Source organism: Phacochoerus africanus, chromosome 4 (assembly GCF_016906955.1).
Source record: "Phacochoerus africanus isolate WHEZ1 chromosome 4, ROS_Pafr_v1, whole genome shotgun sequence".
NCBI lineage: Eukaryota > Metazoa > Chordata > Mammalia > Artiodactyla > Suidae > Phacochoerus > Phacochoerus africanus.
This window is the reverse complement of record NC_062547.1, coordinates 117,456,771-117,479,593: the sequence shown is the minus strand read 5'-3', so window position 1 is coordinate 117,479,593 and position 22,823 is coordinate 117,456,771. Positions and strand designations below refer to the sequence as shown.

Genomic DNA, 22,823 nt, shown 5'->3' with positions numbered 1-22,823 from the left:
CAGCTCTTGGACAATGCCGGATACTTAACCCACTGAGCAAGGCTAGGGATTGAAACCACGTCCTCATGGATACCAGTCGGGATCATCAACCACTGAGCCATGATGGGAACTCTGAACCTCAGTTTTAATAGTACTTCCCACACAGTGTTGTTATGAGGATAAAATGAATTAAGCCCTTTAAAATGCACAAGAGTGGGACCTAGCCCACTGTAAGCACTCCATAAATGTGAACTGTTACCATTACTGCTTATTCGATGACTTATATTCTACCTTTCTTTGACCTCAGAAGAACTATCTACTGACCTTGCAACTTTCTATCAGCTCCACACTCTTTCTTCATTCCTTCCCTGACTCAGATTCCCATCATCTCAATAACATGCATGCCTATACTCAAAACTTTCCCCAGCTGTTTTTTTTGTTCAGTCTTTTTGCCAAAACCCAAGCATGGGTGAATTCAACTATCCAGGTTCTCTGGGCCAGCCCTCAAAAGCTGGCTGAGAAATGCCGGATGAAGTTAGAAACACTACGAATTCACGTTCATAACCTGAAGTGGATCTACAACACAGCCTAGCCACTCTACCATGCTTCTCTGATCTAAGTGCTCTCATTTTCTGTAAAGCAGTTTCAAAACTGTTCATCTTGCAACCCTTTGACCCACTGTACTACCGCTTCAGCAGATGACTTTGTGTTCTCCTTCCAAAGGGAAAAGTAGCCATCAGATGGCAATCTTTCCTTTTCCTGTTACCAAAAATAGAACTTAAAAACATCTCCCTCTTATTTACGGGACTGTCCTTATAATTAAGGTCATTCTCTTCACCTGTGTTCTGCGGGTCCCCCCCACCTCTTATTTACTCAACAACTGTCATTAAATATCCTCCTCTCTCTCTCATATTCAATTTGTCCTTGTGATAAATTCTTTTACCACATCCCCCATGATTTTCTGCCCAGTCTCTCCTCCCCTTAAAAGCCACATTTCTTGAGATAGGAACCTACGCCCTTAGTCTCCCTTTCCTTACCTTTTGTTCTATGTGCCTTTGCACTGCAGTCGGGACAGACATAGCTATTTAATGCCATCATTATGACTTTCGTTCTTCTGTTTTCCCAACAGAGTTGTATCAAATAACATGATATTGCTATGTCTCTGTCCTTAGACCAACTGTTTGTGTAGTATAACCACAAGTGTATACCCATTGTTCACAGGTGATCTAAATAGTATTTCAGGAACACAATTCCATTCTTCTATAGGTTTAACTTTTTCTGATAGATGACAACTGCCTACTTTTCTCTATACCTATCAGCTGCTTAGTTTTCCTTGTGCTTGTCACAAATCCTTCATCCATACTGAGAATGCTGCAAAACTCCTCCCTAGATGGACGAATCCTCAGATAATCTGCTAGTTCCATATATCCCTCCTGGAGCCCTCTGCCCCCCACTGCTTACGTCTGGACAGTCTGCTGTCAATTACTGCTGCACGAATGTCACTTGGATTAACTCCCTTCACATGAGAATCCCTTTTGCTTCTTGGTATGATGGATCCCATATTTCTAAGTCTCATGGCCTCATGCCTTGGTTTTGGTGGAACTTCCCATTGTTGACAGAGTAAACTTTCATGATGTGTACTATTTCTTTTTTTTTTTTTTTAAGCTGGAATTTTAGAAAATGTCTTTATTCTACACATATAACTACACTTTAACAGGGCACAGAATCTGAAATTAGAGATCATCTTCCTCTTTTTTTTTTTTTTTCTTTTTAGGGCTGTGGCATATGGAAGTTCCCAGGCTAGGGGTTGAATCAGAGCTGCACCTGCTGGCCTTTGCCACAGCAACTCGGGATCCAAGCCACATCTGAGACCTCAGCTCACAGCAACACCAGATCCTTAACCCACTGAATGAGGCCAGGGATTGATCCTGCATCCTTATGGATACTAGTTGGGTTTGTTTTCTCTGAGCCACAGTGGGAATTCCCCTAATCGTCTTCTGCTTTTGCTGTTAAACAGCCTAATAATATGATTCTGACTTGTTACCATTTGTGCATGGACTTCTTTTTCTCTTTCACATTTTCCTCCCTAACTCCAGGTTTTCAAAATTCTCTCAATCTAAAATGTTTTGAAATTTAATGATCTTGGTGTAGACCTAATTTTTCAACCTGTTTTACCAAATGCTTATTAGGTTCTATCTACTATAAAGTTAAATCATTCCATTCTGGGATATTTTCTTGTACTATTCCTTTAACAGTTTCCTCTCCTTCAATTTTTGGGTTTTTCGCATTAGAAATTTCATTAGTCAAATGTTTGATAACAAGGTTTGATCATGTTTCTTATTTCCATGTATTTGTTTTGTTTTGGTTCTACTTTGGGGAAGATTTCCTTAACTTTATCTTCCAAATCTTCTATTTATTTAAAATTATACCCCATGAGGAGTTCCCGTTGTGGTGCAGTGGTTAACAAATCCAACTGGGAGCCATGAGGTTGCGGGTTCGATCCCTGGCCTCGCTCAGTGGGTTGAGGATCCGGCACTGCTGTGAGCTGTGGTGCAGGTGGCAGACGCAGCTCGGATCCTGCATTGCTGTGGCTGTGGCACAGGCCAGTGGCTACAGCCTCCGACTGGACCCCTAGCCTGGGAACCTCCATATGCCGTGGGAGTTGCCCTAGAAAAGGCAAAAAGACAAAAAAATAAATAGATAAATAAAAATTAAAAAAATAAAATACTCCATGAATTTAAATCTAAGGCCTCTTACTCTTTATTTTCAATATCCAAGTTTTTACTTTCCTAAAGATTCTTATATTGTCTCTGTTTTCTGTGAGTTCCCACTCAGACACTCCTAATTATTTGGTTTAGTCCTATGGAGGTTCCCAGGATAGGGGTCAAATTGTAGTTACAGCTGCCGGCCTACACCACAGCCACAGCAACATGGGATCTGAGCCACATGTGCAACCTACACCATAGCTCATTACAACGCTGGATCCTTTAACCCACTGAGAGAGGCCGGGAATCAAAAACACAACCTCGGGAGTCCCCGTCGTGGCGCAGTGGTTAACGAATCCGACTAGGAACCATGAGGTTGCAGGTTCGGTCCCTGCCCTTGCTCAGTGGGTTAACGATCCGGCGTTGCCGTGAGCTGTGGTGTAGGTTGCAGACGCGGCTCGGATCCCGCGTTGCTGTGGCTCTGGTGTAGGCCGGTGGCTACAGCTCCGATTAGACCCCTAACCTGGGAACCTCCATATGCCGCGGGAGCGGGCCAAGAAATAGCAAAAAGACAAAAACAAAAAACAAACCAAAAAAAACGCAACCTCATGGTTCCCAGTTAGATTTGTTTCCACTGTGCCACAATGGGAATTCCTGGTTCAGTCATTTTTGGTTAGTAAAATTCTGGCAGTTTTATCACCCAAAAGGTTAATGACCAGTGTTCCAGACTTGACCAGAATTTGATAGATTCATCTATCTAATAACAAACAGCTGGCAAAATAGGAGATTTTGTTATGGCCATGCATTGCAAAATAGAATTTCTTATTATCATATTTATTATATTTAAGTCCTAAAGATTCTTCCATGCTGATGATAAATCTCGGTTTTAAATGTCACAGTTGATCCAGCTATGCAGGCATTTGTGCCCAGGGAAAAGACAAATATGTGTGAAGATAAAACAAGACTGAGAAGGACAGGGACAATTACAGGGCATTTAGAGTGGAAAGAAAAGAATGAGCTCCAGCTCTTTATGCCAACGCACAGCAATGTCTCGTCTCCTCAGAACACATATCCCCAATAAGAGACCTTTCAAGTACCAGAGAGAACTAGACAGAAGGTCCTGGTGCTCAGACAAAAAGATTCTCTTTCCTATAAAATCAAAATAGTGTTTCCCCTGGACGGTGCCAATAAAAGGAGCCTGTATTCACTTACCACAATTACTTCTCTGTATTTCACAGGAAGCCAGCAAAAAAAATGTATCTTAATATAAAAGTCACTAAGTCTGGGTTGGGAAAGTGTGTGCCTCCAACTATTTCAAGGAATGAGTTTGGAAAATCTTAATGTAAATTTTGAAAAATAATGTAAAAAACTTTATAATTCCTTCCCAAATATATTAAAATAAAAATGATCATCTACTCATTATTATTTTATTTAGGGAAGAATTCAGGATGAAAAACTTTACAAACTTATCTATTTAACAATAATCATACCATGCCAAATTCTTAATCTATTTAGTGATTCCCACTACCCACACCCCCTCAACACACATATACCCACAAATGGACTTTAAAGTGTTTCCCAGGAGATGTGGCCTTGGTTTTAAGTGTTGCTCAGGTTGAACCAATTGCTGGTAGGAAAGGAGGGCAGAAAATCTATTTCCCTGCCTTATTTAAATGATGACTCATTATCCCTTCCTTTTTCAGATGTATAGATGTGGATCCAAATTCCAGATGTGTCAGGAGGAACAGTTACCCTTTTCTCCCCACGCCTCAGTTTTCTCATCTGTAAAAGTGAGATAATAATCCTGGGCCAACTATTTTCCATTGGTACTTAGCCCCAGCCATACCCATCTATCATCTCCCCTGTACTGCCTAGACTAGAAGCCTGAAAATTACATTTTCCTGGATTCTTCCGCCAGTTAGGCACTCAGATGAGACTTGAAGGCATGAGAAAAGGGGAAGTGATTTTTGTTTCTGGCAGCATGTGTGGCAACCACAGTTGCACACCTTTTTTTTAAGTGAGGGTTCCACAGCACTAGCTATGGCAGTAGTACCTTGAGCAGGGCAGCAAGAGTCGTTCTTAGGAGTGCCCATAGAAGCTCAGCAGTAACAAAACTGACTAGTATCCATGAGGATGACAGTTCAATCCCTGGCTTCACTCAGTGGGTTAAGGATCTGATGTTGCCATGAGCTGTGGTGTAGGCTGCAGATACAGCTCAGATCTGGCATTGCTGTGGCTGTGGCTATGGCTGTGGCTGGCAGCTGCAGCTCTGATTTGATCCCTAGTTGGGAACTTCCATATGCCCTAAAAAGACCAAAAAAAAAAAAAAAGGGTGGGGGAGTGGTGGTGCCCATGGCCACATCAAGCAGTGAGCATAGGCCCACTGGGCCAGCTCAGAGGAGCCCTGGCCGGCTCTCTGGGTAATGCCCACATCTCTGCTCTCTCTCTCCTGCAGCCCAGGGTGGACCAGCAGCCAGATCACAGCCTAGCATCACTCTCTGCCTTTCTTTCTTCAGTCCTGCTCACACTTGTGCACCAAGCTCTGTAATAATCCCTGCTGCTGGAAAGGCCTGGTGACTGAATGCTACATATGCCGATTTCCACAGGGTTATCAACAGGATCAAAGGAGATAATACATAGCAGGTAATTTGCTCAGTACTTGGAACATGGTAAATGCCAACTTTTTTCCATTATTCTATCTAATCACTGTTGGTCACAATCTGGCTCCCCATTCGCAGTTCTGTTAGGTGAAGGTAATGACATTTCCTTTCTTAACCATCAAAGGATTTCAGTGAAGTTGGACCTGGCTGGAGACAGCTGGGGATCAAGACTTAGGGAAACCAGCAGAAGTAGAAGGAAGCAAATAGGGATGGACCAGCAATTGTGTGCAAACAAGGGTAGAGAAAAGAGACGGACTTCTGCTTTCGAAATCCACGTGCATATCAAAGGAATTTGATGGTTATCTGAAAACATGATCTGAACTTCTCATAATTATAAGTTACCTATAAAATACTACTTATGTCGGCACCCAAAGTAAAAGACAGTCCCCATGTAGAAATTAAATGAATTTCACTGGTAAGTTATTTCAAGGTCTTCCTCTCTTGATCCTGTCATACTGCCCAGCCTGCTTTGCAGACAGAGCCCCAAACTGCTGGAATTTTTAAAAATTAGATACACACACACACACACACACAAATATAATCACACAAACAAGTGACCTGCTGGAAATGTAACAGGATTAATGTTCTCTTTTCTTTGAAAGGGATTTTACTCAAGTTTAAACAACAGCAGTCTTGAGAGTAAAGCATCCAGCCTCAGCTAAGAGATTTATCTCTATACATAAAATTATCTTCTCAGGTTAAAACATTTAGAGCTCTGATATATTAAAATATAATCACTGATGATTCATATATATAATCACATTACGTACACTATACATTATACATACTGTATAATATATCCTTAAAATATATTGTATACATTTTTAAACATGTAGTCTTCATTGTAATACAGAAAGCAAGTTCCTATTAATATTTTATGAAACTATTCTCTGAAACCCTGGCTGTTTGAGAGAAATGCTTCAGGATCCCTAGCTTATTTTATCTCACAAAGCAAAACATAAGGCCTCCGTTATTGTGAGGAAACAAACAGTTATATGATGAGAATAACCTGTGATAAAGACGTGCCCAGGATCCAGAGCTTCTGCTAAAGATTAAAAAGTGAGGGCTGGTCAGCTTACCTCCTCCTCGTGGGCTGCACAGAGTCATTGTCGCTCCCACAGGAAGGGTTCCGACGGCGTGCATAGGGGAACTTGGGTGACTTTGTGCGGTCATGGGGAGAGTTGTACAGTCCGCTGGAGTGGAAGAGGAATGGTCACGGTTACCCACAGAGGGACTGGAGGAGCAACACCCTAACCTGGATCCAGGGAAGTAGACAGAATTGCACATCTGCTACTTTTGGGGGAATAATGGATCGTGGGCACATGGCTCTCTTTTCTGATAAGATTTAAGGAAAGGAAAGGGAGGGAAGATCTGGTAAAGCAAACCATCAAGGTCTTTATTTTGTAGGAATGGGTTTGTCTCACTGGCCTTCAGCAGTAACAAATGAACATACACAAATGATGCCAGTAATAACAATTTGCTTTTATGATGAACCAGCCACCTGCCAGGTGCTGACTGGGCTGAGGCCTTCATACTCAATCTCAGCTTATGTTCATATCAACCCTAATCCACACAGTGTAACGCTTGGGCCCATTTAAAAGAAAAGAAAACAGAAATACTTCGTGTTTAATTAAGTGGCCAAGTTAAATTAGCTAGGAAAGAGGTAAAGCTAGAATCTGAACCACTGGATGGTCAAACCTGGAACCACCATAATTAAACAGCAATGAGTTATTATTATTTTTTCGGCCGTGCCCACATGCAGACGTTCTCAGTCCAGAGGTCAAACCCGTGTCACAGCTCCTTAACCCACTGAGCCACCAGGGAACTCCCAGCAGTATGTTATGCAGCAAGTCTGTCCCTGGTTATGGCAGTTGTGAACAAAAGAAACTAAACACTATTTCCTGACCAAGTATCATCTTTTTCCCTAAGAATATAAGTATTCCCCAAGAATATCTATATTTCTAGGAAGAGAGGTCTTCTGTCACTATTCACCAGCTATAGTCTCAAGTTTGTATAAGAACTATGAAACTGGGAAAATCATCATTAGTACACTATTCAGCATTTTTAGAAATATATTCTCTTACTCTACACCATCCTAACGACCTTTTGAGCAGTTTCTCAATATATACAAGTGTTCCTTGCTGTCCTTCCAGGACAGAAAGTTTCACGTTAGGACATATCCTGTTGATTTCTACTTCAGAAGTTCTCAGTCACGCTGATTTAGGAATCCGCCTGCCTTGTCCACAGTTAGTCCTCACCAGCCACAAAGCAGTTGGATTCCTTTGTTTAATAAGCTGAACTGCTAACCCCTTTTATACTATTCTCCTTTATACAAACAATGGTTCTTTTTACCTCTGGGGGCCATTTTCTTCCCACGGAGCATGAGATTTGCTTCTCTGAGTATCTGGGCTGTTTTCATTCTTTGCTTTCTTAAAGCTTGATTTAAAAAAAAAAAAAAGTAAGGAAAACTAACTAGAAAATAAAAAGAAGTTAATTCACCTATTTATCTTTTCAGTAAAATGACTTCACAGATGTTTTAAAATGTGTGTGTTTATTTATACCTGTGACTCAGTCCAGAAAGTACATAAAGTGGCTACCTAAAAAAAATATACATGCTTCCAGTAGTACTTTGGGGAGGGGGTCTCTTTTCCCCTTCTTTCTTTCTAGTTTTATTACTTTCAGTCAACCAAAGCCAGATCATCAATAGTTCAGAAACTTTCTGCAGAGTCCACCTGCCAGGATAGGAAAAAAGGGTAACCCACATGCTAGCCAAGAAAAGGATGCTGATGAGAAAGGAAAGGTGGGGTATCAGGGCTCATGGGGCTGGCTCCCTCTTTTGAGCAGTTGCTGGCTTTGGACATGGGTCTGAATCTGGGCAGACTGGTCAGCTCTGGGCAGGTTCAGGCTACCCAACCTGACCTTCCCCACCCCCGGCTTCCGCCATATCTTGGCTTCATCCTCCCAAATCAGAATGACTTTCAAATGCTATTTCCTGACTGAGTATCCTCTTTCTTCCCTAAGAATGTAAATATAACTGAGTTGTTATTCAACCCCCCTAAATTGTTTTAGAAGCACATGAGAGACACGAGGAAGAGACTCATCAGAAGCCTTCCGTCACCAGGGAGGAGGAGGGGAGGAGTGTCACCTCTCACTTCCCTGGCAATCTCCACTTCAGGGAAAGATAGAGCTACTTAATTCCTAAGCCACTTTGAACCCTGGATTGTTTATGAATCCTCTATAGAACTGCCCTGGAATATGATCATGGCAGAGTTCTTTTTAAGAGCCATCAAAGAGGAGAAAGAAAATGACAAGGCCACTTCAAAAAAATGAAAATAAACTTGTACCCTGGCATGCTACATTCCTATAGCAGTGAATACAATGTAAGCCTGAAAAATCAGGTATTTGACAAGGGCATTAGTAGATGGTAGGTTTTATTCACATATGAGCAATGTGCTATTCTTATAACAGTTAAAAATATTTGCAAGATTGAATTTCTGAAGCAAAAGCTTACTCTTGGAATGAAGAATACTAATACGGTAGATATTTAATACAACAGGAGAAAGTTTGTATGTGTTTAATAAATCAGAAAGAAAAAGCGAAAAGAGAAAAGGGAGATTGAGAAATGCAATAGGGAGATGAAGGGGAATTGGGAGAGCAGAGGAAAGTTAAAGAATAGGGAAATCTCAGGGGGGCAAATTAATTGCATTCACTCTCTGAGCAACTTCTCATCTGCAGCTTGAGTGGGAACATTTGGCAGCCCTTCAGGTATCAGTTCTATCTGCAGGAAGGCAGTTACAAAGGGGACTGAACTCCTTCTGTACATTCTAAAAAGGCTTGGGACCTGAATTTCATGGAAGGTTACTGTTCTTATATTGGACTTACCATAAGCACACCCTGTACATACAGATTAAGCTGACTCTCCAGACACAGATGTGAGGTTGACTAAACCAAAGTGCACATAAAGGCAAAGAATTTGGTGTTCCACAGAAAGAATCTGTACAGGGGGTGTCCTGTAACTAAACCAAAGAAAATGTAGGCAAAACCAGGGAGAAACAGTGCAACTCTGAGGAACCTCATGACTTAGAATATTTTGCTGAGAAATCATAAACTAGATTCTTCTAAGTAACAACAATCCAGGTGAATGGATCAAAATTGACCATTACTGGAGTTCCCGTCATGGCTCAGTGGTTAACCAATCTGACTAGGAACTATGAGGTTGCAGGTTCGATCCCTGGCCTCGCTCAGTGGGTTACAGATCCGGAATTGCCATGAGCTGTGTGTAGGTCGCAGACACAGCTTGGATCCCGCGTTGCTGTGGCCCTGGTGTAGGCCGGCGGCTATGGCTGCAATAGACCCCTAGCCTGGGAACCTCCCTATGCCATGGGAGCAGCCTTAGAAAAGGCAAAAAAAAAAAAAAAAGACCATTATTTACTAACAAAAGATGGAGCGGATGATCTAAAAAGTCTTTTGAGGTCACCTATCTCTGACGGCTTGCACTGCTCCACAATGAATGTGGAGCAATCTCCACAGAGAAAGTGAGCCGATAAAATCTGCTCATTGTATGTCTAGCCTGCTGTTCCATGAACGTAACTGGAGATAGGAAGAAATGATGCTGCAACAGTGTCTTAACAGAGAACAAGGCCGATCTTTCAGGGAAACAATCCACGTAATATGTTAAGAGAAGGTCTTTCCACTGGGGACTGCTGCCGGGAAAATTGATGCAGAGAACCATGACGACCCTTCATACATATGCAATCACTGTCTTCTAAAACCCTGCGCCCGTAAATGCTCTAACGGCTCCTTCCCAGGCCACAGTTCAGTGCTCTGCTGTAATGAACGCAGTGCATTAAACATGAATATCATCTACTTTAACTCCCAGGTCCCTCTGAGTTAGTCCATTATACCATGCCATTTAAAAAAAATCACATGGCATTTTCATTCTGCTGCCAAGAAGGGAGACCACAGACTATCTGTGACTTCATCATGCTTTGACAGCAGGAGCATTTCCTTCAAAGGAGAGGGCGGGTCCTGATGCTTCATCTTTCACTGGCATTTTAAAGTAATCTTTGGTCCACAGACTAGTTTGATCACAAGTACTAGTTAATGATCAGAGTGAAAAGATTCTCAACCTTGCCAACAGGAAAAAGCATTTCTGTGACAGCACACAGTGGCACGTCCTTTCAGTTAAGTGACTGACCTTTTTACTGGGGAAGGTGCGATGATTTTAGTTGTTCCTTCATTTTCTCCATTTTCCATGTTCGCAGTTACCCGATTTATGCTGTTTGATCCTAGGAGCAAAGAGGGGAAAAGAGACAGTGGAGAAGAAAAGAAAGGAGAGAGCAGTCAGAACAACTCAAAGAGGCAAAAAAAATTTTTTAATGTAACTTTAGGGACATCACAGCACATTGTATTGACACACTATTATTTCAAATACATAATGAATTGCCTAATAAATCTGATGTGCTATTTTCTGAAATGCACTAAACCTTCAACATAACAATATCCAAAGGGGTCTAGGCTATGGCACCACTTTAAAATGAATGGCATTTTATTCTTCTTCTATTTTTTTATCATAGTGTGCAGTGGCTTGAAATGATATCTCAATTCCCAGACCAGGGATTGAACCCAGGCCACAGCAGTGAAAGCTCAGGGTCCTAACCACTAGACCACCAGGGAACTCCCATGAATGGCATTTTAAACTGGCACCACTTTTTGGGGTTCCCATTGTGGCACAGTGAGTTAAGGATCCAGTGTTGCCTCTGCAGTGGCTCGGGTCATTGCTGAGCCACAGTGGTTAAGGATCTGGTGTTCCTGCAGATGTAGCATAGGCAGACCTGGATCGGATCACTGGCCAGGGAACTTCTATATGCAGGTACAGCCAAAAAATAAAAATAAATAAACAAAATAAAATGGCACTTTTTGAGATTCTAGGAGTTAACAAAGTCCCCACATCATGGACATTCTTTAGACTGCTAAAGTAAGAATTTAAGATATTTAGGACTTTTATAGGAATGTAAGCCATTCCAGCTGGTCCTTGACAACTATGTTGTGAAAAAGCTACTGTTTTTTGGCATGCCATGGCAATCTTCATTCTAAATCAAACCTCCTCAGATATTTCACACGTGAAAATATTCCAACTCAAAATTCAAATGGGGGAGTTCCCGTTGTGGCTCTACGGTAACGAATCCAACTAGCATCCATGAAGATGAGGATTCGATCCCTGGCCTTGCTCAGTGGGCTAAGGATCTGGCGTTGCTATGAGCTGTGGTGTAGGTCTCAGAGGCAGCTCGGATCCTGAGTTGCTGTGGCGTAGCTCAGATTTGACCCCTAGCCTGGGAACTTCCATATGCCATGGGTACGGCCCTAAAAAGCCAAAAAAAAAAAAAAAAGCAAACAGCAAAAAGAGAGTAATAGAGATGTGATTTGTATCACTCACATTAAGTTTTCAAACGTGTTCAATGTGGACATCTCTAAAAGTCTAAAACTGAGTTTTAAAGCTGTTATTCCTCAGATTTGCATACATGCTATGTGGACCAGCAGAGGGAGCCCCAGCAGACACTATGTTGGAATCAAGATCCAAATACAGAGCAGTGGGAGGCACATCCAAGAAGTCTGGGTCCCACTCTTGGGATGGGGGCTGAGAAGCCTGCAGAGGGGAGCCATGTGGCCCCTGATGACAACTCTTCCCCCCTCCAGTTGCATGAGCCTCACTCTGGGAGGTACAGGGGAAACCAGGGAGGGGATGCCCAACACCCTTGTTCAATTAACCATGAGGTACCAAGGTGTGTCCTCCTCAGAAAAGCCTGGTTCAAGCCCTTCAATCGCAAGTCCAACTGTGACTAACGGTTTTCGAGTCGTGAGGTGAGTTTGTAATATTTACTGAGCACTTACCATGCGTTGGTTGTTCTCCCAAGTACTTTTGGTCTAATTACTCACACAATCCTCAAAATAAATACTATAAGGTAGATACTAATACTATCCCCATTTTGGGTTGTTGCTGTTCTTGTTAGGGCCATACCTGCAATAGATGGAAATTTCCAGGCTAGGGGTTGAAGTGGAGCTGTAGCTGCTGGCCTACACCACAGCCACAGCCATAGCAACGGAGGATCCGAGCCACATCTTCGACCTACACCACAACTCACGGCAATGCCGGATCCTTAAACCACTGAGCAAGACCAGGGATCGAACTTACATCCTCATGGATACTAGTTGGGTTCATTACCACTGAGCCACAACGGGAACTCCTGTCCCCATTTTTTTTTTTTTAAAGATAAGAAAAACAGGACTTGTTCAAGGTCCCACAGCTCATGAGTTGAGGGCCAGCTCTGAAACCCAGCAGTCAGGCTCCAGAGACTTAGGTCCAAACCACCACTATATGCGGCCTTCCATGACCATCTGCATTTCACCCTCAAAAGATAGTCTAAATTAAGAGTCCACTGGGAGAAACCGAATTTTTAGAAGGTAAGTGAGAAGAATGTCCAATGAGGAGGACACTTAACAGCCATATAAGAATGCTCTCTCAAGGGCAGCCAACACTGAAAGACAGCAAGAGAAACATGTGAGCACCCCAAAGCTGGCAATTCCCTCCAGGACATTTGGAGGCAGGTGTAGCTACTCATCAGGAATGACAGACATTAATGAATAAACCTTGGACACAGAAAGCAAACAGGAGTTCCAAATAAGAGCTTCAAAAACCATTATTGCAAGAAATGTGACATGGATTCAATATCTGAATTTTGTTCCTATTTTGGAATCCTGAAATGAAAAGGTAAATCTGAAGATATGGAGCATTAAAGAGTAAAGGTAAGCTCATGTGGGAGCAATGCTTCAGAATCCAGGCATCAGAAAACACTGTAACACTGGGGTCTACGGAAATTTCACCAGGTATGTTAAATGGGACACAACAACTCCCCTGAACTACCTGATGTGCTATCTGACATCAGAGTGGCCAGTCTCTGTATATTTTGCCATAACCCTTTGCAAAAAAATCACCAGGGCAAATTTCCAAAATTGCAAGAGCAGATCTGAGATGGAGCTGCTTCTTAAAAGCGGAACTCTACTTGATATAGCCCTGAGTCAGCGGCAGGAGGGGATAATTCATTTCTGCTCCCAACAGTAGATATGCCCCAACATCAACATTTTCAGTTGTTGCAAAAAAAATCTTGTTTAAATGTGGTCTTGTTTCCAGCTGGTATTACTAGAAGGGACCTTCCCAGACTCAGGGCTGTTTCTGAGGGCTGGGGGAAGGAGGGAGCACGACCAGGACCCAAAGCCTAAATGCCCAGTGAGTCGAAGAAGCACTGAATGAATGTGAACCTCACTGTTAACTGAAGCCCTGTGCAAAACCCAGGAAGCCCTGGGTTTCCTTCTAGTCTCATCTCTTTAGACTGAGTGGTCTTTTCTCAGTCTAATACCATTGCGGAAAGTGAGGCTGCTTGATCACTTTAACCTAATTGCCTTCCAAAGCTTCCAACAAATAAATAAACAGAGCAAAAACTGAGGACTATTTTAAAACAGAAAAATTTTCAAACTAGGTGGGTATATGTATTTTCCTAAAGAAATCAACATTTGGTTATTCACGATAATTAAATCACAGTTTTTGAGATCAACACTAGATCTATGGCTTTCCCAAAGAATTAAAGGGAAAAAAAAAATCACATACAAGCTCTCCCTTAGACACTCATATAACACTATAGCCAGGCTTCTTAACAATAAACTATTTGACTGACAAGGCTATTTTAATAGCGTAACAGTCACATAACTCTCATATACACAGCATAAGTAGGTAGGGTATTGTCAGCAATACAATTTATTTATTTTTTTAAATTTTTTAATTTTTTGTCTTTTGTCCTTTTAGGGCCACACTCACGGCATATAGAGATTCCCAGGCTAGGGGTCTAATCGGAGCCGTAGCCACCAGCCTACGCCAGAGCCACAACGCCAGATCTGAGCCGCGTCTGCAACCTACACCACAGCTCACGACAACGCGGGACCCTTAACCCACTGAGGGAGGCCAGGGATTGAACCCACAACCTCATGGCTTCTAGTTGGATTCATTTCCTCTGCACCACAATGGGAACTCCAGTAATACAATTTAATTCATGTTTCTTTTATACTCAGAACACTGTACTACTAACCAAAAAATCTGTTTGTATCTATTTTCCTCCTCTATTACTATGTGCTCTGGATAAACCTGGAGTATAAAAAAAGCCTTACCAGGAAAACAGATAATAAAGAGAAAAGCTATTTATAAGTCTTAACTTCCTGGGAGCACTTCTGAAGTATCCATATAATATTCATACCCTAACATTTACTGTAATATATACTTCAGGAATTTTAGTAATTTATAATACATTTAGTAATTTATATGCTCTTTTCTATTCATGAGTGTAGGGTTCTTAAAAAGCCATAATTAGGCAATACCTACTAGCTCTATGTTACTAAATGTGCACTTGATAGTAATAACTATACTTTTAAAACACTGTATTTTAACCATTGTCCTAATTACGTCAAATGAGTCTGTTTTTTTTAATCATACTACCAATGGAGAAGAAAGCTAAGCAATTAAGTAAAGCTAGGTGACAGACTGCTTGTGGAAACCTACAAAGACAAGAGAGATGGTCATGTATTACCTAGGTTTACTGACTAACCACTACCTGCTTTCCTTCCCCCAACTTTCCCTCCCCTCATCAAACCACCTTCCAGAACCATACCTCCGACATTAGCTTCTATTCTTTGACAACAGAGAAGAGGTGACCTGACAAACCAACCACACTAAAGAGCTCATGTCATCATGCATTAACTGACCACAGAACTGTTTCATTTTAAAGAGAAAAAGAAGCCAAATATTAACTAGAGTAATTAACTGATAACAACAGAATTTCAGGCACTGCTCCAGGGGGTATTTTGAGGCCGGAGAAATCATTTTTCTTTCTTTCTTTTTTTTTTGTCTTTTTAGGGCCGCACCCTCGGCATATGGAGATTCCCAGGCTAGGGGTCTACTCGGAGCTGTAGCTACTGGCCTACGCCAGGGCCACAGCAATGCAGGATCTGAGCCACGTCTGTGACCTACACCACAGCTCACCACAATGCCGGATCCTTAACACACTGAGTGAGGCCAGGGATCAAACCCACAACCTCATGGTTCCTAGTCAGATTCGTTAGCCACTGAGCCACAATGGGAACTCCTGGAGATATCATTTTTCACCACTCCTTTTTCATTGTAAATTATAACAGACCATTAGAAAAGAAGATAACATACACTGATTAACAGTTTATCACATTATTATAAAGTGAACAGCTATTTAACTACTACCCATGTCAAGAAATAAAACGTTAAGGGCAATTTTCCTACACTACACAAATCACTCCCTTTGGGGCAACTCTTTCTTTTACATAAGGCCAAACAGTTGTTTTCCATCTAAAATATCTAGAATTTATCATGTATTTATATTATAAAATATTTTAAAATGCACACGATAAAATCATTACCTTTTAAAATTATTCATAAAAGTGAATAAAGTCTCCAGATCTCACTAAGATGAAGGACACATCACTGGGCCCCAGTGACGGCCAGCCCAGTGTCTTACACATGGTAAGAGCTCAGTGAAGGCCTATTATTGCAGCAGATATATTTCTGTTTCTACTCTTTTTTTTCAATAGAAGGGAAAATTCAGGATAATGATGTTATGTTTAACAAGTGTCAAAACTAAGACAAAAAATATGGATGTGGTAGCATAGGAAATGCAAGACAAGAAGACATATAACCATATTCTACAAGGCAGGGCGACTCCTTAGCACTTGCAAAGCAGCCTTCTGCCACAGCATGCTATTCTTTTAAATGATAGCCACAGATTATTTACAACAAAGGTCAGTTACTAACATATGGTTATTAAGGCTCCTAAGTCAATCTGTATTTTATTTTATTTTATTTTATATATATATATTTGTCTTTTGTCCTTTTAGAGCTACATGTGCAGCACATGGAGGTTCCCAGGATAGGGGTCCAATTGCAGCTGCAGCTGCTGGCCTACGCCAGGGCATAGCAACACCAAATGAGAGCCATGTCTGTGCCTACACCACAGCTCTCGGCAACACCGGATCCTCAACCCACTGAGCAAGGCCAGGGATCGCACCCGAAACCTCATGGTTCCTAGTCGGATTCGTTTCCACTGCATCACGATGGGAACTCCTGTATTTTATTTTAGATAAAAAATTTTTGGCCGTGCCTGAGGCATATAAAAGTTCCTGGCCAGGGAGTGAACTCACGCCACAGCTGTAACCAGAGCCACAGCAGTGAGAACGCTGGTTCCTTAACTAGTTGAACCACAAGAACTCCAGCTATAGAAATATTAATTCTAGCAAGACCTTTTAGAATTTGAAACATCCAATTCACTTCACATGTTGTTCACATTAAAAAGACAAAGGAATGGAATTCCTTGGTGGCTCAGCAGGTTAAGGATCTGGCACTGTCACTACTGTGGTAAGGATTTGATCCCAGGCTGTAGGTACAGCCAAAATAAATAATTAAAAACAATAAAAAGTAAAAGGGCTTTATTTCAGGAGGCTGGTCACATTTGAAAGAACATGTTTATCAGGAGACTGTTCTATTCTATTAAGAAGCCAAATCTACTGTGTGACCTATGATCACTTTTGTCTCTGGACTGTTAGATACTATAGCTTAATACAGGCCCATGCAATTCCCTACCAGTCAGGCAGCACTGCAACACCCGTGTTCAATGCTCCATGGTTTTGTGTGTCCATTTTTTAACATTCTATATGTAAATGATTCCAGCCTGTGTGCACCACCCCACTGCCACGCTATTGTGTGCTTTGGCTTTGCTTATGATTGACGGCCCTCATCTTCAGGGACCCTTGACTTGGGTTTGGGAAGAGTGGCTATCAGAAACAGAATGAGCTTTCTCAGGATCTCTTTAGCTACTTGATCTGGGATGGATTCTTAAAAGTCATCCCTGCAATGTCAGGACTGCAAGATATGGTGATGAATCCATGTGGATATTCACTTACAAAAACACTCCACATTTCAATAGTATTGTGAGTTGCACAAAGTTCAGAGCTCAATTTGACACCTGTCAACCTTAGTTAAATCTTTGATGTTAGTTAAATGTTGCCATCGCTCTGAATTTACAGAGTGGGCATGGAGATGAATAGGTGACACCAAGTGAAAAATATATATTTAGCAAGTGACAATATGTCATGTAGGGAAAAGGACAAAGCCAGATTGTACCATATACATGATTTCGCTTTAAAAACTCTCGAATGTGATACATTTGTAAACTTTTAGGTTCAATTCTATCCCATTCATTCACATTTTCTTTTCTCTTTTTTTAAAACTGGACCTAATGCTTGCCGCTAATAATCAGGACAGATTTTAACTATTACAAACACACAAGAGAGTTTTAAGTTTCAATAAAGACGAGGTGATTTTATATAACCTAATCCAAAATGACTTATGAGAAGAAATGTGATATTCATGAATTAAGAATGAGCTAATAACTGGAAATACATTTTAACTGTAGTTTTCACACTGATAGTACAAATCTTTTGCCTTGATTTCACCAAACTGAGACTGGGTACTGTGGGGGGAAAAAAAATGGCAGATGGTAGAGCAAATTAGCAATATAAAACCTATTTTTCTAAAACCACAAATTAAGGTTAAGGCCGTCAAATGGCCATGGAAATCGTGTGTGTGTGTGTGTGTGTGTGTGTGTGTGTATTTTCCCTCCCATCATCATGGAAATTTTACATGTGATAGAACAGATACTCATTAAATTATGTAAAACAAAGTTAAATTTCAAAACATACAATTTGGGAAATAAACATGTTTCAGCGTCCAGTGGCTAATTCTCTAAAGTTCAAATGCCTGGCATTGGCCCATTCATTCTCAAGAGGCAGCCAGACCCCCTGCTTTTCTGTTTCTTGCATTCAAAAGTCCCAGGCATGATATTCAAATACAGCTACCTCTTTACCACAGACATACAGACTTTTAGGACACTGATTCTGCTACATGTCAACTGCAAGATCAAACAAGGCATTCTGCTATAAAGCTGGAGGGTGGATTATAAAGAGTGGGTGTGGATGAGAAAGATGCTAGGAAAATAAGTCTATGCATGAAAGATCCCTTCCCTGGTTGATGTGCTTCCAATTTCTGAGCCAGCAATCTCCTGGATCCCTCTCATGGCCAAAATGGTCAAGTTGGGAGCATGAGAGAGGAAGGCCGGAGCTACAGAGGCACACACACACAGAGGTGCTCACCAACATCTTTCCTCCTGGGTCAGAATGCCAGGTTCAAATCCAAGAGAGGCCCTTCTGGGCCTTATTTATTCCTTTAGGCCCTCAGAGTAGAACAAAAGGTCTTTGCTATCTGAAGAACATGTGCTCTTTACCTGTGTGTGCTGGAGGGGCTGCCACATGTCTTTACCTGTGTGTGCTGGAGGGGCCGCCACATGCACTAACAGCAGAGGGACGCCCAGTTTTCCTCTTGGCCCTCCCGGCCCCAGTGCCAACACCTTTCTGTGAATGGTTGGCTGGAATCAAGAGGTGGGACAAATCTCTTAGATCCAAGTTTTTCCTATGACATGAAGACACAGTTTAAAGGAAGAGAACTGAGTAAGTGCTCACAACCTAGCCTGGCACTGCTCTTGTGCTCCTCTCAACCTCGATAGGGCCACACAATTTAGAGCAACACAGAGCAAACCTTCTCTAGCCATTTTTTGTCAAGTCTACATCCACGCTCATTTGGTCTAGGGCAGGTAGACAGTTTCACATCTGACCTAAGGTTGGTTCTGCTGCAGAGGAGTGCACTAGACCACTGCTTTAGAGCTTTTATTTGATGTAACTATAGTAGTACATAAAGTATATACAAACACAAAATACATACAATTGTATGTAAAGCTCACTTGAAAATGCTTTTTTTTTTTGCTATTTTTATTTATTTTATTTTATTTATTTTTTTGCCTTTTCTAGGGCAACTCCTGAGGCATATGGAGGTTCCCAGACCACTGCACCATGATGGGAACTCCAAAATGCTTCTTTACTAAAGCAAAATTGAAAAAATTTTTGGCTTTTTCTGCTTCTATATTTGAGCTCATAGCTAGGAGGCCTTAACTCAGTGCTCTTTAAACATTTTACACAAGTAAAAGAATTTGAAAAAAGAGGTACCTCAGTGCACATTTCCAAGATGATATTTAACATTTTGCATCAAAAGTTTAAATAGTACCCAAGGATGGCATTTGTAGCAGTTGACATTTTAAAATGTAACTGTTTCATGACTCTCTTAAATATCCAATATAATAAAATGCCACAGAAATTTGATACCCGTAGTCATTCATTTAAAAAATACATGGGAGTTCCCATTGTGGCTCAGGAGGTTAAGAATCTGACTAGCATCCATGAGGATGTAGCTTCGATTCCTGGCCTTGCTCAGTGGGTTAAAGGATCTGGTGTTGCTGTAAGTTGCAGTGTAGGGAACAAAGGCAGCTCTAACCTGGTATTGCTATGGCTGTGGTGTAGGCTGCATCTCCAATACAACCCCTAGCCTGGGAACTTCCATATGCCGTGGGTGTGTCCCTAAAAAGAAAAATAATAATAAAAAAAATAAACAAAATAAAAAAATACATGAGTTTAGCAGTTGGAAATTTCATAGCACTCTTTTCTTCTCCTTGCAATTGCAATTCGATTCCATCTCCTCTGCAAAAATATATCTCAAAGTAATGTTTTATGCTTACAAGTTTTTATTCTTCACTCTATCTTACTTCTATGACAAAAAAAAAATACAGAAAAACAACTTTTACTTCACATGACCATAAAGATTTACATGGTAAAAATTTTTTCTGAACCAAGTTATAATTATTAATAGTATATTATTACCATACTATAGTAATGTTGATAATTACTAAATGTAAAAAGTTTTTACTAAAAAGTAATTCTTACTGAATGAACAGGGTACTTTTGTTTTCCCAATGATTGCACGGATTATACCCATTCGAGAATACAATTCTGTGCTAAAATGAAGCAGTTTAGCAACAATTCTATTCTTATTTTTATTTGGATAGATTTTTGTACTGAGAAGCCCTATACACATTAAGCTGACATTTATATAAATTATTCTGTTATAAACACATCACCACTGTCCCACAGACCTTGTAAGTGTTCCATGTAGACATGGAACTTGATAAGTAGTGTGATAGATTATCCAAAATTATTTTGACTTTTCTACCAGGTGGCATATCAAGTGGGTCCCAGGGAAGCCAAAATGAGAAAATGATATACAAGGATGTGTCACTGGACAATTAACGTCATTTTACTTTCCCAGCACCAACCCAGAAGGTTGAACGTTTAAGGACAAAGCAGTATAACAGATTCTGGATGGGGAAAAAAAAGGCCTGCCTTCCTTTTGGAAAATAGGAAAATGTTCACTGGGAAGGGGCAGGCTGAAGAGAAGTTCCAGTAAGTCCATGTCACAGGCAGACTCCTTCCAGGAAAGAGAACCTGGAAACTGACTATCAAGACTGCCTGGGCCCACATCATCCTTAGAAAGTCTTCCTGCATCTCCTCCAGGGGATGCATACCCAGTTGCAAACCTTTCATTCTAATCCACCAGTCCTTCAAAATCCACTTCCTTCACAACAGCATCATGGATTACTTTTAGCCACAACAAACCATCCTTCCACATGCTTACAACTCATTCAGGGCTCGGCTCCATGACACCTGACACATGCTGCCCACATTTCAGTCCATCTTCTACCTCTCCAGTCCTACAAAATGGTTTAGCATACCAGTCATACAAACCTGAATGTGCCTCTCAGCTCTGCCAATTTACACACTGTGCTGTCTTAGACAAGTTAGTAAATTCCTGTGGGTCTCAGTTTTCTCATCTGTAAAATGGTGATACTACCTACTGCTTATTATATGGTAGATACACAGATTACATTAAGTAATTTCTAGAAAGTGCTCAGCACAGTGATTGGCATTTAGTAAACGCAAAATAACCACTGTATCCCTTTTATATAATAAAGTTCCTCTAGACCAGGGGCCAAGTTTTTTCATTTCCTAAGTTCCATGGAATAGGGTCCGCACTGGGTGTTTTTTCTAACACCGTCAAGCAACTCTTCAGTTCTCACCAGACACTGACTGTGTATCCTACAATTTAACTCTATTTTGACTACCTACCTAGAGATAGTGTTGGACCCCACATGTTAAGAGCTCTGCCCCACAAGACTGCCCCTAGTTTAGATATCTGCTACAAGTTCAGGCTGCCACCTGTGCTTCTGACCAACAGGCTATATAGAGCAGAGGTTCCCATGACACCTCCTTAGGTTCAATTAGTTTGCTGAAGCAGCTAGCAGAACTCAGACAGTTACTTACAAATTGCCTGTTTATTATATATAAAAGGATATAATTCTGGAACAACCATGAAGAGATGCACGAGGCACGGTACAAAGAAAGGGGCACATACCTGCAAGGCTCTGACATGCCACTCTTTCTCCATCTAGATCCCCGTGTTCAGCAACCCCTTGGACCCCGTCCTTTCTGGGGTTTTATGGAAGCTTCATTTCATGAGCATGATTAATGACTGATCAATTGATCACTGGTGACTGATTCAACCTCCGGTGCCTCTCCCCTCCCCAGAAATCAGGGTGGGACTGTTGTGTCCAACCCTCTACTCGAGGTTAGTTCCCTTAGCAACTAGCCCCACCCCCACCCCCACAGCTCATTTGGTGCTTTCTAGAAGTCACCTTATTAACATAAATTTAGGTGTAGTTAAAAGGGGCTTGTTATGAATAACAAAAGCTGCTCCATTCACAACTTTTATCACTTCAGAAACTTCAAGTATTTTAGGAGCTCTGTGTCAGAAACGCAGAGGAAGGCCAAATGTTGATTTATTATAAATCACAATATCACAGGTCTTACACCAAAGAGGTCCTCAATAAATTCCTGTTGAATAAAAAAGGAAAGGGGGGAAAGCTGTCATTTATGGTAACTCTCTAAAGCTAGGATATTTAACTTGAATCTATAATATGCCTTTGGCCTTGCTTGCTTTTTTAATTTTGGTAGCTATGCATGGAATGCTAAACACTCCCAGAAAGAGTGAAAACATTAACTTTTTAGAGAAAATCTCACCAGGCTGCCACATATTAACACATTTTTTTACAGAATGAAAATAAACATCAGCTTCAATCCAGAAGAGAAAAGGGTGTCAACAAAGGAAGACAGATGACTTTAAACAAACGTACACCTGACTCTGTGACCTACCTAATGCTTCTTGCAATTAACAAGGTTACTGCCATTTCCCTTTGCTAGGTAAAAGGTCCCAAAGAAAAACATTTTCTTTAAAAGACGACGATGTAAAATCAGCCTGACTTTCTGCTCCTCTGTAAAAATACTATTTTCAAGAATTTCTGCTAAAAGCAGATGTAGCAGGTCAATATGAACTAAAAGACTAATTTGAAAAACTGTA

At 41.1% G+C, this 22,823-nt stretch overlaps 1 protein-coding gene across 3 annotated transcripts in view; it reads right to left on the bottom strand.

Annotated features, from left to right (window-relative positions):
• The window catches only part of EPB41L4A (erythrocyte membrane protein band 4.1 like 4A), a 264,522-nt gene that overhangs the window by 41,268 nt on the left and 200,431 nt on the right, over positions 1-22,823 (bottom strand). For 2 of the 3 annotated variants that reach the window (XM_047778430.1, XM_047778431.1), the window contains 3 exons: positions 10,542-10,632; positions 7,697-7,780; positions 6,424-6,537 (listed from right to left, as the gene is read on the bottom strand). In XM_047778430.1, the coding sequence (XP_047634386.1) occupies positions 6,424-6,537; positions 7,697-7,780; positions 10,542-10,632 (289 nt within the window). The remainder of the gene's footprint in view (positions 1-6,423; positions 6,538-7,696; positions 7,781-10,541; positions 10,633-22,823) is intronic. The other variant, XM_047778432.1, reaches the window with a different exon arrangement.